This window comes from Manacus candei, unplaced genomic scaffold (assembly GCF_025592945.1).
Source record: "Manacus candei isolate 608988 ecotype Guabito, Panama unplaced genomic scaffold, ASM2559294v1 h1tg000028l, whole genome shotgun sequence".
Taxonomy (NCBI): domain Eukaryota; kingdom Metazoa; phylum Chordata; class Aves; order Passeriformes; family Pipridae; genus Manacus; species Manacus candei.
In genome coordinates, this window is record NW_026138076.1 from 42564226 (window position 1) to 42580963 (window position 16738).

Below are 16738 nucleotides of genomic sequence, written 5' to 3' on the forward strand. Positions count from 1 at the left end.
CATCCACAAAGATGCATATAAAAAGGATTGCATTTCTTGTCATCATTTTATCTTTTGAGCCATGACCCTTAGTACATCACCACTCCACACAAAATACCATGACATTTCTCTCTGAATGAATTAACCAGCAATGCAGATTTGCTGTACCTGATAGCACCTTTACTTTAACTGACACATACAGTCTAATGATGCTGATTTACTTGTAGAAAACCATCAGTATGCTTATGCACAATTTAAACAGCAGCCTTTTACAAGTGATCATGGCAGACTCACATGAACAAACCAACTTAATATGTATTTCATCAAAGACAAAGCAGTAGATTAAGAAAAACACAAACAGAAGCTGTGTAAGAAAAGCCCTGTGTCTGTATGGCACCTCACAACACGGTAATACAGCAAGGTATAATGAAATATTATATGATGTTCTTGCAACTTTACATTATAATATTTACTATAAGGATATATGACAAAGAAGAGAGTTGTAATGAATCTTTGAAGGAGAAGCTTTTCATGAAGTAGAAATTCATGTGGAAAGCATAAAGAGACAACACGGATAACACATTTTTGGATTATCACAGCACATGTCAGGTGCAGTATGAAGCTAAAAGCCAGCCAGGCTCTGTACAGGTGAGAAAAAAGTGCCATAAGCATCCTGTACTAACGCACTCAAGACATCATGTTAAAAGTACTAGAAACTCTAAATATCATCATATCCTGGCTTGTTAACCCTGAATATCAATGTGAAGGAATAAGATGACCCAAGAACCCACATACATGCTGATTTACTTAATCATCATTCTTGTTCTGGCAGGTACAAAGTAATCAAGAAATCCCACTTTACTGTGGAAAAGTTAGCATATTCCCAAAACTGGGCAGCAGCGGGCCAGAAGCCTCTATACAGTGTGCAAAGAAAACCACCAGCGAAAATACTACCTTCCTTCCCAACAAGTGAACGTTGCTGTGCGGGAGGTAAAATGATGTCATCTGAAGTTGCCCATACCAGCATTAAGAAAACTGTCTCTCCTTCCTTCACATGCCTGTGAACAAGGGATTACGAGAGGGCGCCAAAATAGTGCAAGGAACTCTCTAAAAACAAAATGTTTACAAAGAAGAAAGGAAACAGTCCAACCTGGTTCTCCCCAGGACAGACACGGCAGCACTCTCAGGCAGTGACAAAGCTCTAATTGTGCTCAGAGTTCTAAAGCCATTTCTTAAAACATGATGCAATATATAATAACGAAATCCAATGTGCACCTACATGGCACTTGGCTAACAGTACCACACTGCCCCCTTATGTGTAAAAACAAGGCTAGATTGAGCAGTTTTAGGGATAAATATTTGCTTCTGAAAAATTCAAAAGTACCAAAACTTTAAATGCCATCTTTTCCACGGACTAAGTGTTGCATTTGGGCTCTCTGGCAAAAAACTCTCTGCCAAGAGGTTTCAGCATGTTGCTTACTATGTCACATTCCACAGCTGTGTTTATTTGCACAGCCTTATCCACAGATCTCTGCTGAAATTAATGATGGTGAGAAGAACAAGTATTCCCCAGGAGTACTTTATAAGAGATGAGCTTTCTTGTGTGAACTTAGGTGACTTGCACAGGTTGCAGTGAAGTTCTTCAGTGCTTTTTACTTGTCTCTCACAAATAATGCAATAGACTCCTCCAAAAGTATTAGCATCAGAAACTAAGAGTCAGAAAAGCAGAAGACAAAAAGACTTTTTGCTCTTTCAAGCACTGCATAGCTGTGTTCATCCATACTTTGGTATTTTCATTTTGTCTTTTTAGTAGGAAAATCCAGTCCAGCCCAGCCATAACTAGGCCTATTTTTTTTCAGTAGCAGAAATCTCTTTCTGTTGCAGGCCAAAGCCTCAGCAGGTACCAGTTTTGCAAAGGTGAGCATCTGAAAAGCAAGCAGAACATCAGCCTCTGCCTTAAGAAGTGCACATACAGCATTCAGCTTCTCTTTCTTGCTTCATTTTCATTTAAATAGGCAAGCACTTTTCATCATTCCTTGGGTATTTGTCTGCTGCATTGACAGAGGTATTGTAAGGTCTGCCTGGGAATGGGGGGATAGAGACCTGCTTTATTTCAGCAGTGGGGAGAAAAGTTTTTTTGTTTTATTAAAATTTACTTTTAGCCTTATTAATTATTTAAATGTCACTGAAATATAAACGTTTCACAGCTAATAAAAGATACCTGCTGTCAGAAGCCCACTGTTTATGCACAGAAGACTGAATTAAAAATCATACACACACAATACAAGCACCTGAAACGGTACCAACACTGTTGTGTGTTGACTGACTAGCACAAAAGCATGGGACCACAGATGACCAACTTTCAGAGAACCTGCTTGCACTGCAGATGCATGGCGAGGCAATCACACATATCCAATGGGAGTGAAACCCTCCCATGGAAAAACAGGATTGCAATGTGCTATTTAACAGATGATCTTTTTGCTACTCAAAAAAACCCCTCCCTTAAAGTCAGATCCACCAGTATCATTCATCTGGACTGCAGAAATTACCAAAGCTTGGATTAATGCCTGTTATAAAGCCAAGAACAAAGTCCACTCATTGCATTACGTCACTCAAGAAACAATAAAAATATACTAAACCAACCTCAAAGTTTAAAAGATTTCACAGTCACATCCAGTGTTACGGTTTTTGAGACTGTGGCCAAACTGCATTAGAACTGCATCAGTTCTCTACAGTTTAGTTCTTAAAAGCACTGGCATCCTGCTATCCACCTAACTGGGGGCAAACTCAGAAGATAAGTGTAATAATTTAAATCTGGGAGAAGACTAACGCATGTAGCACTCAAAATTTTAATCAAGCAACAAATCCAACAGTTAGTTGGATGAGTTAGTCAGTCCCAGTTAGCCCACTATTATAAGTGGTTCTTTAGGTCTAACCTTACATGAAAGCAGAATCTCAAAGTGCACACTGACTGAAGCGGTGGATTAGTGTCCAAACCTGCAGCGTAAAAGTTACAACAAAAAAGATCAAGCTTTTGTGGAGCAATTTAAAACACGGGTAAGTCTGACCTATTTCTCTCTATTCAGTAGTATAAAATGCATATTGGGACTAAACAAACCACAAACCATCTTGGATATACAGCGCTAATACCAGCTCTGTCTAGAGCAGTGAGCCCAAGACCATCCCTACATATAACCATTCCAATTCCTAAATATGTATCCCACAAAGTCTATGGCAGCATTTCTTGAGGGTAATGAGCCAAATTCAACATATTATCGTACTGTATTCTACCAGCAGATCCACATGGCAGCAGCCCAAGGAATTTTGCCAGATTCTCCTTAATCTGCAACAACAGCGTTGGACTCTAGATCCTGAGCTCTTACTAGAGCTGATTTTAGATATTCAAAAAACCCATGGCTGGGAGGATTTAACTTGGCCTAGTCCACAAGTTTATGACTAGATGTATAGCTGTACACAGAAATGTAGATTAGATTCTGCTGCTACAAGAGAATACTGATCTGTTCTTTCTGGTCTCAAGCAGAACTAATTAATGATTTTCAGTATGTTTGCCAGGAATCACTTTAGGAAAAGACCCAGACATCAGGTCATCTCTGTCTGCTTTGTTTCACTGGGGTAATTAAAATTTCCTCTAAAAATCAGTGGGAGGCAAACAGCAAGGACAGAGTGGGATGAAAAAGAGGGGAAAAAAAAATGGAGGTTTAGTAATAGAGCTAATGAGGATAAACTTATAAAAAAATCATTAACAGCTTAAAGCTGTACCATGATTTTGTTGCAAGACAAAACCCCTATGACTCCCATAACACCTGCCATACAGGACATGAATCTATTTCCTTTGAAGATACAAACACAAATCAGACTACCAGAAGTCACTGTCTAATGCAAAGGAGGCAAGAATGTGCAAGGTCATTCCAAATTCTTTGAAATTTGGCTAGTGGTTTAGCCTCCACTACTACAATCATATGTTTTAGAGGACTGTATTTCTCATGACAAAAATAACATCCGTTCAGGCGTTTATTTTGGTAATTTCCCTTCAATACAGACTTGATTTGCCACTGGTAAGGAAAAGAAACACACAGACACTTCAACTAATGTTTATTGAACATTATAAGACACCTTTCACCTAGGCCACATACACTGCTCTGCCCTTATACACTTCATGGCTAGGTACTCCTTGCATTTCCATGACAACTGGCTATAATATATGCTGATCAAAGAACATTTTATAAGTTAACTAATAGGATAGAGCAAGAGAAACTTATCACCATGGTCTTTCCTTGACTTAGCTTCTTTTCAACATAACGCAAACCCAATTCAGGTTAAACCCAGCAATCTGTACAAAACCAAAAACCAGATATCTAGAATAGAGACAAAAATGCTCAGAAAAAGAGGTCAACTGTCTTCCTGGTTCACAGTGTGCTCTTACTCTGATAAATTTTCTAAGCTTTTTTCCCCGTAAGATAATGAAGACAGTGGTTTTACCAGTCTTTTTTTCACTTTCTGCAAACATAAAGCAACAATGTATTTTATGTCAAATTATAATTTTACTGTTGATATAGGCATTTCAGGAATTTCAAGGTGAAACTAAGCATTGTAAAATACATTGCAGTAGCTCGGCCACTAATTATTACCACTAACCACTAATTGTACACTGATTGTAATCCATTTTTTAACAATAAAACCCACATTCAATAAGAGAACAGTTCTAGGGTTTTTATTCCCTATTTGAATGGATTACATAAGCTAATGGGAGGTATTAAAAGTTTAATAATATTAGAAATTACAAAATATCTACTTCTAGAGAGCTAGGACAAAATTTTTATTTCGAAACTGATTTCTGCACCAATTCTAACAATTTTATAAAACTTCTAGAGTACTGAAATCTCTAAAAAAAATAATCCTTTGTCACTGTGGTTTCTTACTGGTTTACATTTTTACTTTACTACGGACAATATTAGATCAACCTGTTGCATTTCTGGTTTTAGTCGACATGATCTTTTTTTTCCTGGTTCTCAAACACGATTCAATAAATAAAAAAGACACGTCCCAGAAATTCTTGACATTTAAACAGAATCTGTGTTCAGTGTGAAAAATATGATGAAGTTGATTATTTCTAAAAATTAATTCAATATTTTAAAAATCTTTACAAAATCTTCAATAAAAATTATCAAAAATGTAATTAGAATTCTTAAACAACTTACCTCCCTCCAAGGTGTGTCCACTCTAATTCAGGTGTTCCTGCCTCAAAGTAGTTATCCTGAGTTTTGCACTTTAGCACCTATACACTGTAAAATATGACTTGCTGTGCACTGGCCTATATGAGATTGCAGAGGATGCAGATTTTCTGAGGCTTTGGATTTTGAGGCTTGAATTCCACTACAAACCACAAAAAAACTTTGCACAATATTCACAATCCCTATATTGGGAGGGGGGGAGCGCAGAATCAGATCCAGAGTGAAAGCTCCCTGAAGCCAAGTCTCTAGAGGGCCACCAACAAGAAAGCATCAATAATGCTCTTGATGTTGCCTGGCACACACTGTTGGATTACAGTGCAACAGGGGAGGCAGCCTGGAAAGTAACCAGGTATAAGTCAACACCAGAAACAGGAAACATCCTTGGCTGTGAGCCAGACCAGAGAGCTCAATAAATAAAACTTACATCCAACCAAGACAGCCTTTTCTTCATTACAAAGATATCATTTGCTGAGACCATCTGCCTAACAGCCTGACTACCCCTAACTAAATGAAATATTGTTTATAGGGATTTCTGGACACTGGGAGTCTCAATCTCCTACTGAGACTGGAGTATCTCCTATCTGCTCTTCTTATACAAAACCTACAGATCTGGACAATCTGCAAACTACAAGAGTGACAAAAGAACTGAGGGAATTTTCAGACAAACCTGATGTATCCATAGACTCTAATATCCACTCATTTTCCCTGGCTACCTTGAACCGTGTAGTTCACATTTGAGATTTAATGAAGAAACTAAACAGCCTGCAAAACACGACATTACAGTCTGGAGGACAGCTGTGAAAGGCTGGAAGGAAAAAACATCCCAAGGTCAAAAACGTGCGTCCTTTGATCACTTTCGAATTATGAGTTTGTTGACTCAGCCTTTCTAAAAGTAGCACTCCTGATACAAAGACTGCAGCTCCCCCTGTATCACATCTCCCTCCATCTTTTAACAATTCATGAGAAGAACACTCCTGATGGCAGCCCATTTACTGCTGTCAACCAAGCCATTTTATTCATTGAGGGAAATGAGAGAGTTAACCATATTTCCAGGCTTGGAATACTTACTCATTTGTCCACTGCACCAGCAGGAACACCAGATTCACCTTCTCTTCTGTGCTCACCTACTCTAACTCACACCAAGGAGAGTATTCTAAAAAGGTTGTCTTTTCCTATTACACATAATAGCTATGTGTATCTTGCTGAGTTGCAGGAACTACTTAAAACAACAGAAAAATGCCTAAAAATTAAAAGATTGAATACTCAATCTCATTACCTAGCTTTCTAAAACATAACATATCCCTAAATAGAAAATAATGCAGAAGAAGAACGTTTGCAGTATCTTCTCTTACAAAGAGAAGATAAAAGATGGCACTTGGAAACCTAAGTCAGGACCCAGCAAAAGCAGCAACCATGGCCAAACACAGCACAGGTAAACATGATCTCCCCTTCATTTGTAAGAAATATAAATATATGAACATATATACAGTGTGCGCCCACACACACACAAACACAACTAAATATATATGCCACACCTAGTTCTTTACAAATTTTATAAACAGAAATATAAATAATGATATATTGAGAATAAAAACCTACATCTGACCCCTTGTCATTGAGCAAAGCATCAGAATGAAATGACAAGATCTTCAAGATCTTTGCAAATGACACTGTTCCAACTGTAGCCAACCACATAGCCTCACTAGCACCTTCTTTTTTTCACAGATTTCCTTGCTGCCATTACATGGATTTGCCCATTATTGCTTTGTAGATTATTTTCTGCTCTTTGTTCTTGTTAAAATACATATTTTTTATCTTACATTATGACTACATGGTCTTTGGAGGCAAAAGAACATACTTATTCCATTGTAAGTCTAAATGAAGTACTGATGCTTTATTAGTCTAAGTGGCATGCACGCAAAAATATTGGACGTAAAGTATTATCAGCTGACTGCTACATATTGTTTATACAAAAATCTGTTTAATGGTTTGAAATACACTAACCTTTCTGGTAAGGCAACAGCCTACTAGAATTCTAAAGAGTACATGCATATACATAAGCACATATTGTACTATTATCCATTACCAATGATCATACACGATGACATTCAGGTCAGTTTGGCCACTATAAACAAAAATAAGTTTGTAAATTCAAAACTTCACTTGCCATTGAAAACTGTGATATGGTATAGTTCTTACATAACAGTTTCTGCATAAGAATTTACTTTTTAAACTCTTCAGAAGCACAACAACTTTCTCCTCTCCATGCCCCTTGCAACATTTTATAGAATATTTTCTTTGACTAACAAAATTTTATTTAAGAGCACCCACTTCAGCAGTTTTCATAAGGACTTCTCCCTTGCTGCCTTCTCCATCAAGACTGAAGCAAATATTAGTCAACTAATACTGAATTCCACTCCCTTATCATCCTTTCTGTTTACTTACTTGAGAACACTGCTTGTGGGCAGTGGAAGATGAGATCTGTATCACTTGGAAATTTCATATGAAGTTGAGGGAAGTTTCCCCAAATTAATCAGAAATAAGGGAAATCGAGAAATCAGAAATCTGTGTATTATTTATAGTACAGCACCTCAGCAGACCTATTCTATCCCTGAGAACATGACTTTTTTTTTATTTTCTTTATTAATCTAATATGGTTTCTCACAATACATGTTTTGTTTCTGTTGGACCAGTCTAACAGCATACCAATCCAGGTATTGATCCAGACTCCTTCTAATGTCATCAACTGCAGCCACAAACGTGAGTAGAGATTTGATATACACTCTCCTTACTATGCATAAACTATATTAAGACTTAGAAAACTACAGTCTTTTAAACAAAACAAAACAAAAAAACGCAGTCAGTTTACCAGATCACATGTGTGTGTGTGTCACATGGAAGGGCTTTCTCCAATCCACAGGGCAGAGAAAGGGTTTAAAGAGCTTGCACACACTACAGTGGAATGAAAGAGCTGCTCTGACTCCTACCAGAATTTCTTTCTTGTGCCTGTTGCCCTTTCTGCTTCAGATTCAGCCAATCATTAAGGCATGTAATTAGAATTAAGTTCAGGCATAGTTCCAATGACACTTGTGATTAGTTACATGCTTGAAGTCTAGCACATGCTGAATAACTTCCTGAACTGAAGCTCACGTGTCTTTTCACAGACTCTGCCCTAATGGAGATACTTTAATGTAATTTTTCCCCCCTCCAAGTCAAACGCTTGTTGACTTGAGAAACATTCAGCTTGGGGAGGTTTCAAATTGCTGCACCACAGCAAACCACCACAATTACACCACATTGCTTCTTGGTCCTCCTTTGCAGTCAAAGGCAAAGCAACAGGAAAGCTGAAACAAGCCCTCTTCAGTACTTCTCGTGTCCCTTCAGTGTGCCTTCAAAAGATCTGCTGTGTTGCCAAAAAGTAGCCTTAAGTTTACATGATTGCAGGGCCACTTTCCCCTAAAGCATTCACCTGCAGCAGAACTGCTTGATTGCCATGTGGAGACACCTGACTGTGCTGCTTCCATACTCTAAAACAAACAACTGACTACACCTGCTTCCATTTCTTCTCTTTCACCAATAGTGCATGTATTATGCACTGTAATACATTTTAAGACTAAAGATTTTTCAGGGATTGCTACATGAAGTTGATGTTGGCTTAAGGTCTCTTCCCTTTAGTTTAAAAAAAAAAAATCATACACGTGTCCAAAGTAAGAAAAATTAAAACATTTATTTTTCCTTTAAAAAATTCAACATAAAACTGTTTTGAGCAAATCAAAGCTAAAAGAAAGACATGTTTTGTCTAAAGTACATAAAATATTTCCCCTTTATAAAAAGATTAATAGAGAAAAGTGTATCAGCCTTATATATAGGAACCACTGAGCTTTTCAGAATTAATGTCTTTGAGAACGTTTTGCCCACAGGTTGTTTGAATTCTAGAAAAAGGTATCTTTCACCAAACTTATTCCCTTTCATCAGACTCTCAGTCTGCAGAAGGGACCTCTGTCTAGCCCCTCATTTTTTCTTCTAATTTTCTTTCACTGTAATTTTCATCTTCTTTCTGTTTTTGTAATCTTGCTATTTGTACTCACTATTCTTTCCTCCCCCATATGCTGGTTTAAATATTCCAGTCCCACTGAGATTTTTATTCCAACCTCCTCCCTCATCTTCTTTCATTTCTTGGACTTTTTTTATCCCGGTGCGGTTTTTTTTCCTTCTTAAAATAATGTTCAGGGAATTGAGAAACCAAAATGGCTCACATTACCACTGAGACATCTTTACATGACAAATAAATAAGCCCTTTGAATAGTGACATTCATTCTAACAGGGTGCCAAAACATTATAACAGCAAAATGAACATGTGCATGCTCTTCATGCTGCTGTGGAGTGGACCACCCTTCTTCCTCACTGTGAGTCAGAGAAAAGACCAGAAGAGCAGATATGTCCCAGATTTCCAAACTGCAAAATCCTTGAGAAGAAAAACTAATTTAAACCCTTGAAACTCATGTTGGGGAGGCAGAGAAATCAGAACCTCTTTAGGGGAGGCCAAGTTGACTAATTAATTAGAGGATTACCTAAAGGCCAAGATTGTCCCAAGCACTGCACAAGCACAGCTGAGCCTGTTACCTCAAAGCAAAACGAACACAACGATGAGACACAAACAGGAATTTCTTGAGGCTTTTTTAGTGAAGGGAAAGATATGGGACATAAAAATTAAAGGAGACCAGACAGACATGGTCAGGTCATGGACAAGACAGCCCAGTAGGAAAGGACGTTGACCTCAAAGACCTGCAAAGCAAAGGGAAACAAGAGTGCTGGTACACACAGCCCAGCCAGCACAAAACATGAAAACTCCAGGCAAAACTATGGAATAATCAAACCTGAACATGCTCCTGCTTTACATGGCATATCTGGCTGGCCTTCCCCTATAGCTGTATGACAGCTCACAGGTCTAGTTTTCATCCAGACTGGCCTCACTTCCACAGGTGGTTCTGAGGGTCCTGGGAAAATATTGTCTCAACTTGGGTCTAGTTTTTTTCCTTCTTTCATCTGCTTCTACAGCTCACCTTCTCACTGGACACTGAGAAATACTCTGCCTGGAGGAGACTTTTCCATAACTGACAAGAAAAAAAGGTAAACAATTGTCTCCCTGATGCTCTTCTATTCCCTTCCTAGTCTTAATCATTGTGTAATTCTAATGCCATTTAATCAACACATCAGGCTGCATGATCTAGTTTCAGTATTCCAGTCTTGGCATTGGTCTGATTTTGCAAAACATCCCCTCCTCAACCTACTATAATTGGTTCACAGGCATGGTTTGGGAGTATACATGCAGCCTGTAAACAAGGTGAGAGTGGTACTGACTGGTTTCTAGCCATTAGGAAATAAATGTACATACCAACAATGCTTAAAAAAAATCCACCCTAGCTTATTCACTAGGCATTATATTCTTGTCTCAGGGCAAGTCCTCATATTCAGGTTTCCATACAGAAACTGCATAAAAATTCTCTAATTAGAACCCAGCAGAGTGATGATAGTGGAATGACTGCACCAGGATTTCAAAGCTAGTAACCTAATTATGTCTCCTCCTAAAACTGAAAAGTGAATCTTGTTCAATAAAGCTATCCACATGAGACATAATGATCATCAATGAAATTTAAAAATATTTGAGGAATCATAACAATTTTTTACCATTTCGCCTACCGAGTTACTGTATTTAAACTAGAAATGCTGACAGCTGTTGCTTCTGCAGTTTAAAAGTTTGTTAGTCATTTCATTTGCTATAGGGGAAAAGAAATGCCTCACTGCAGAGTACCAGAGCCATATTTATGCATGCACGAAGTGTGAAGTGTTGCTTCAAGTCTGTTTGTGTCAGTGTACCTCCATCTTGACTCCCTCACTCTCCTACAATTCCAAACTTTACTTCTATTAGCAGAAGCCGCTAAAAATTAGCAGAGGTGGAGCAGTGGCTGAATGAAGTATTTTAAAACATTTTAACCTACAGCTGGTGACTTTTCCTAGAACTTCGCTAGGGCTATAAATAAAATATCTAATGCAAGTCTCTCAGAAAGTCTGAAACACATAGAAATTCAAAATAGCAATATAAAATGAACATTAGACTGCCAATTACGGCACCTGCCTTTTAAAGTAAGTCCTTGGTCTGCCCCAAATCAAGGAGGCTCACTGTAAAAGTAACATGTTCAGTTCTACTATAAAATTTTTGTAATGCCTTAACACACTATTGCCTTTGTCATAAATACAGAGGTCACACTCGGGGCTGCCTTCTACCTTGGAAGCGGTGCTAGCGTGGGAGAGGTTGCTGCAGGCAGACCACTGATGGCAAGTTCACTGTTAGAAATGGCAGTGAAATGAAAGAAATCCCTTAAAAATTACACCCTTCTAGTTCTAAAAAAGGCATAAAACCAAGGAATTATGGAAAATGATGCAGTATTACATTGATGTACTTTCCATTCCCTGCTTCTCTACATTTTCAGAGGAGCAAGAAAGGCCACTAAACTGATGTTTCAAATGTAAAATTGATGTCCAGTTATTAAAAACATGTGACTGAGCTGGCATAAGAAAACAATGGTGATAATCTGTGGTGATCCAGTGATTTGAATAAGCATAAGTCAACCTCCATATGTCATTAAAACACCCTGGCTCTGATCGCTCTCCCTCTTGACTTTCTTAAATTTATGTGGTCACTGCAATAGCTTTAAAATCATGAGCTTATTGCAAGGTTTACTTTCATTTATAAGGTCTAAAATTAATAGCATGGGTTACAGCTCTTGGAATATTTATTGCTTAGAACCTGAGCCACATCTGCAGCCCAGTATTTTTCCAACAGAACAATATCATATCTGCTCAATGTGCGTGTGAGGACAGCATTACACCCTGAGTCAACTCAGCCAACAAAACCCACCATGTGGACACAGCTATGCCAACAGAAGCTTTGTCCAGCCTGTATCAATCAGGGAGGAAATGTAATTACATTGTCAAGAAAACTTGAGACATATATTATTTTCAGTAGATAACACTTGACTTAGATAGCCAATTTCAACAATGTTAACCTTTAAAGGAAATAACTATTTCAATGCTTGGAGTGCTTAAGACAGACAAGAGGGAAAAGCACATCTTGGGATTTTTCCAAAGCACTTTTTTTTGACAGTAAGAGTGAGGGAGATGCTTTCCATCTCCCAGTAAACAGTACCTCAAACATCCAGTTACAGAAGTCAGCTTAGACCCAAGGGACTCCCAAAGGAGTCCCCAAATAAAGAGACCAATAAAGGACTTTTTAATTTTTCTTTTTAATTTTAGATCCTAGATTACATGCAGTGATATTCTGGACAGCACCTTATACATGCAAGGCTCTTTAGCAACTGGCAACTGCTACAGCAGCAACAACAACTTCTATTTTCAGCATTACCTCAAATACAAAGGCTTAAAATAACACACATTCAGCTGAAAACAAAGGAAATGTTAATACCTGGCTCTCTGATAATGCTTTTTACACATAAAATTCACAGTAAAGTCTTCTTTTTACTCTGTGAACTCTGAGAAAAGATGAAGACATAAAACAATGAATTCAAACCCTGGTCAAAGTACTTAATGGAAGAGCTAAAAATCAAGCCTGGGCTTTCTATATCCAGTTTTGTATCACTTTTGCTCATCAAAAAACACATGCAAACATCATAATGTAAATCTATTGATGTGCTATACACACATAAGCACTTACACGGCCAGAAAATATGCATTATGAAATGTCAGTTCACCTATGAACAGGAATAACTATCAAGTATAAACAACCAAAAGCATACAGTGTACAGAGGATACTCCTTAGAATTAAGCTATTTGTAACATCATCCTTAACTCCACACTACACATTTAGGCTAACAGATTGGTTTAGACAATTCTCAGAAATGCAAAGATGTAGCAAAACTTACCTTCTCGTGATTTTCTATCAGGATTTCAACCACGATATTCTGAAACTTCAGGTCCATGATGGCTGCTACAGTTTCTTCCTGCGGCCTCATTAAGGTTGGTCCAAACACTACCCCTAGGTTTGCCACAGTCATTAGATTCCTCTTGGCATGCTTTGAAACGCTTTTGGAAAAGAATTGAAGGAAAAAACAGGAAATGGGTTATGAAAAATTTCCATTACTGTTGGAAATTGCAGTCTACAAATGAAAACATTACGTTTCCTCAATCTATGTTTTAGAAGTTTGGTTTTTTTGCGGAGTTTCTTCAAATAAAGTATTACTAAATTCTGGAAAACTGAAAAGCCATTCTTCCACTGGCAATTTAAAAGCCAAACCAGTCTCTTACTGAACTTAACTATATAAAACGCACTTAGCCTTGGACCAGGGCAAGTGTGAAACCAACTTAAATTTGCTAACAGATCTCCACTATTCCCTTTGCCAGAATCTGCAAAAAGAAAGTATAATGTTCCCTTTCTCACTTCAATCAAGCCCTCAACTGCTGGCAGGAGTGCTAAAGTAAATACTTATATGGCTTCATTAAGGTATTAGATTTCTGCCTTTCCCGCCAAAACACACACAGCATGAGTCAAACGTCTTGTCTGCTTTTGCACGTTTGGTTCTTGGTATTATGTGTGACAGCATCAAATTGGGCTCTGGCTCCAGCCACACTTAACTAAGGCCCTTTGTAGTTAAACTGAGGCAAAGACAAGAATTCTGACAAGGTAGGAAAGCAGGTCATAACACTCACTTGGCTAAATGTTTCACCAAGATTTCCAGCATCTCTTTGTTCTTTTCTGGCAGTTTATGGACCAAGAAGTGAACAGCATTGACTCGAGATTCGGGACTCCCACTTTCTACGGGACAGAGAAATACATAACTATCTCAAAAAATAAAAATAAAATCCCCAGAAACACAATCCTTCTCCCACCCCTGCATGGAAACATACTGCACACACTTTGCTTCACCACTTATGTATCTCCAAACATAGCAATACTGAACATATGTGCTTTGTTTTCACGAGTAATATTGTTCTAGAATTCTCAACTTATTTGCTTATTTTGAGAACTCATCTTTCAATCCACCTGCAAAAGGATGCCTTTGTTCATCTATTTTTAAAAACCGACAGACACAGCAATTGTTTTGCTGCATTGGACTCATCTGCTTAGAAACCTACTGCAAGGTGAAATCTACTGGGGGCCACAGAGAGGAACTGTACTACTTTACATTTTAGCATCATTAACTGATTGTCCTCATGATTGGAATTCAGTTTTGTTGGTACTGTGCAGCTAATGATACTGCATTTATGTTACTTGCACTGGAAACTGCATAAGTTAACACAGGCAAAAGATTTATATGCTTAGAAAATCTAATTACCTCTGAAGACACAGAAGAATAAACACGCAAAAAAACCCTACTGAAATTACTATGACAAAGGCTCTGAATAACAGTGGAATCCATCTCTAGTACAGTACAAAAATAAAAATAAGCAAAGAGCTTTTTATTTTTGTCTGTTGCAAGTAGAATAATTTTGGCCCCGACAGGTTTCACTGTACACAGATGAAAACAAGAATCTGTAAAAGATGAAAATAAACCAACTTCCTATTTCTCAAAGTTGCACTAAATCACAAAATTACATCTTAGCAGTGGTTACAATGAGAGGAATGGAAGTATTTCCGTTTACTAGAAGGCACAGAAAGAGAAAAATTTAGAACCTATTCTGAATGCAAGAAATTTTGACACCAGGACCACTGACCAGGTCCCATTTTACTGTAAAGCAAGTTTGATTGCTAAATGTATTTCATATAAAATACCATCATATTTCTTCAGTGCATATTGCTTCATTCAGATTTTTTTTTCTTTGCACATTGCTACAGATTTTAGGGCCGTGTTTTATTCTTTTGCAGTGAACACCCCTGCGCAGATTGCAAGAGACAAGGCTCCCAAAAAGCAAAACATTTTACTTCTAGTGAGTTAATCAAAATTCCGACAGCCAGAAAAATGTAGGCCTTCTTTAAAGCAAGACTATTTCACAAATATATGTGAAATCAAAAACTCTAATTAAAGAATGGCTAAGCAACTTAATCACAAGATACAGTCAAAGCTCAAATAGTTTCAATCTGGACTGATATGTATAAAGAAAACAAAATCGAAAGAACGTTTTAATTTTGGCTCCTCCCCCAGTAGCTTCAGAGAAAAGGATATTCCTTACTATTTCCAGTGTTGCTGGTTTTTTATAGCCAAGATAGGAAACAACATTGACTACCTATTTTTAAGTACACCGTAACTCAGATCTGCAATGCTGATTAAATTTCCCTCCCCAGAATCAACTCCCCTACGGAATTGTTTACTACTTATGAACACTGCACTGTTTGAAAAAATGTAACTTCAACTGAATTCCCTTATTGAAAGAGACTATAAAATAGAGAAAGAAAAATAAACTGAGAAACTGCTGGCAAAACTTCGTAAGTCAAGAAATTATTTTAACACTTTCCAATACAAACGAGAAGACTCACCACCTAGGTAAGGATGTTGAATTTTGTTTAAGCACTTGGCCTCTCGCATGTGCTTTGGCAATGAATTTCCTGAGCTAATTCTCATTTTGAATTTAGGACCACAAGCAAACACATTCTGCAGTCCTGGAAAGTCATTATAGCAATCTGAAGATGATAAAGCAATTGTCTCAAAGTTTATTTTAATTTTGCTTTCCACAGTTTGCCAGAAGTGCTACAGGCTGGAAAGAAAATCAGCTAAATATCTGTTTGATACTTAGCCAAAAATTTTCTTCCACAGTTTCCCTCTATCCTCTTCCAAAAAAATTCCATGTACACTAGATACCATGTACAGCTACAAATGCTGTTGTGTCTTCTCCAAGTCTGTATTTGAACTACCACGGTGTAATCTGGTTGGTTCTTTTCTTTCTTCTACTAATACATGAGGAACATTCAAGCCATCCTGAATACAGAGCTAACAAGGCACTGAAAACAAGGGTCAGGCAGCTGTGCTCTAAGGACTCAAATGAGCTCAAATTAGTGTATTTTCTTTTACTAAGCTTCATACTCTTTATAAATGGAAGGCAAAAAAAAATATCACAGATTAAGTAGATGTTCATCATTACACAATTAAGACAATAAGAATGAATGTTTACAATGGCTATCCAAAATTCTTCCATAAAAATTAAAACTGCTCTACGCCGTCCCATTACATGTGACACATACTAGAACTGAAAACTGCTTAAAACCTACATATTTTTAAATAACTTATTATTTCTTGTTCCTGTATTTTTACTGTGTTGAGGTATTTTTCTGAAATTGCATTTGCAGAGAGCTCCTAAGGTCATAACAGTACAACAGCAAAAGATTTCTATTTGAACTACAGTCATTTATTTACTGGCAGGAACGATGAATTCTCCATGCAACTCATATGTCATCAGTGGCTCTGGAAGGCTTCTGTAAAACAAGGATGACATAATAAATTTAACTATATTCTCTTCTATCTTTATTTACTCTAAGCAGGAAACCTTTTTAACATTCA

The 16738-nt window shown here is 37.5% G+C and overlaps 1 protein-coding gene across 3 annotated transcripts in view; it reads right to left on the bottom strand.

Annotated features, from left to right (window-relative positions):
- The window catches only part of ARHGAP10 (Rho GTPase activating protein 10), a 154080-nt gene that overhangs the window by 46750 nt on the left and 90592 nt on the right, over positions 1-16738 (bottom strand). For 2 of the 3 annotated variants that reach the window (XM_051790926.1, XM_051790925.1), the window contains 3 exons: positions 16595-16653; positions 13956-14061; positions 13172-13331 (listed from right to left, as the gene is read on the bottom strand). In XM_051790926.1, the coding sequence (XP_051646886.1) occupies positions 13172-13331; positions 13956-14061; positions 16595-16653 (325 nt within the window). Of the gene's footprint in view, positions 1-207; positions 12782-13171; positions 13332-13955; positions 14062-16594; positions 16654-16738 lie in introns of those variants that run through there. The other variant, XM_051790927.1, reaches the window with a different exon arrangement.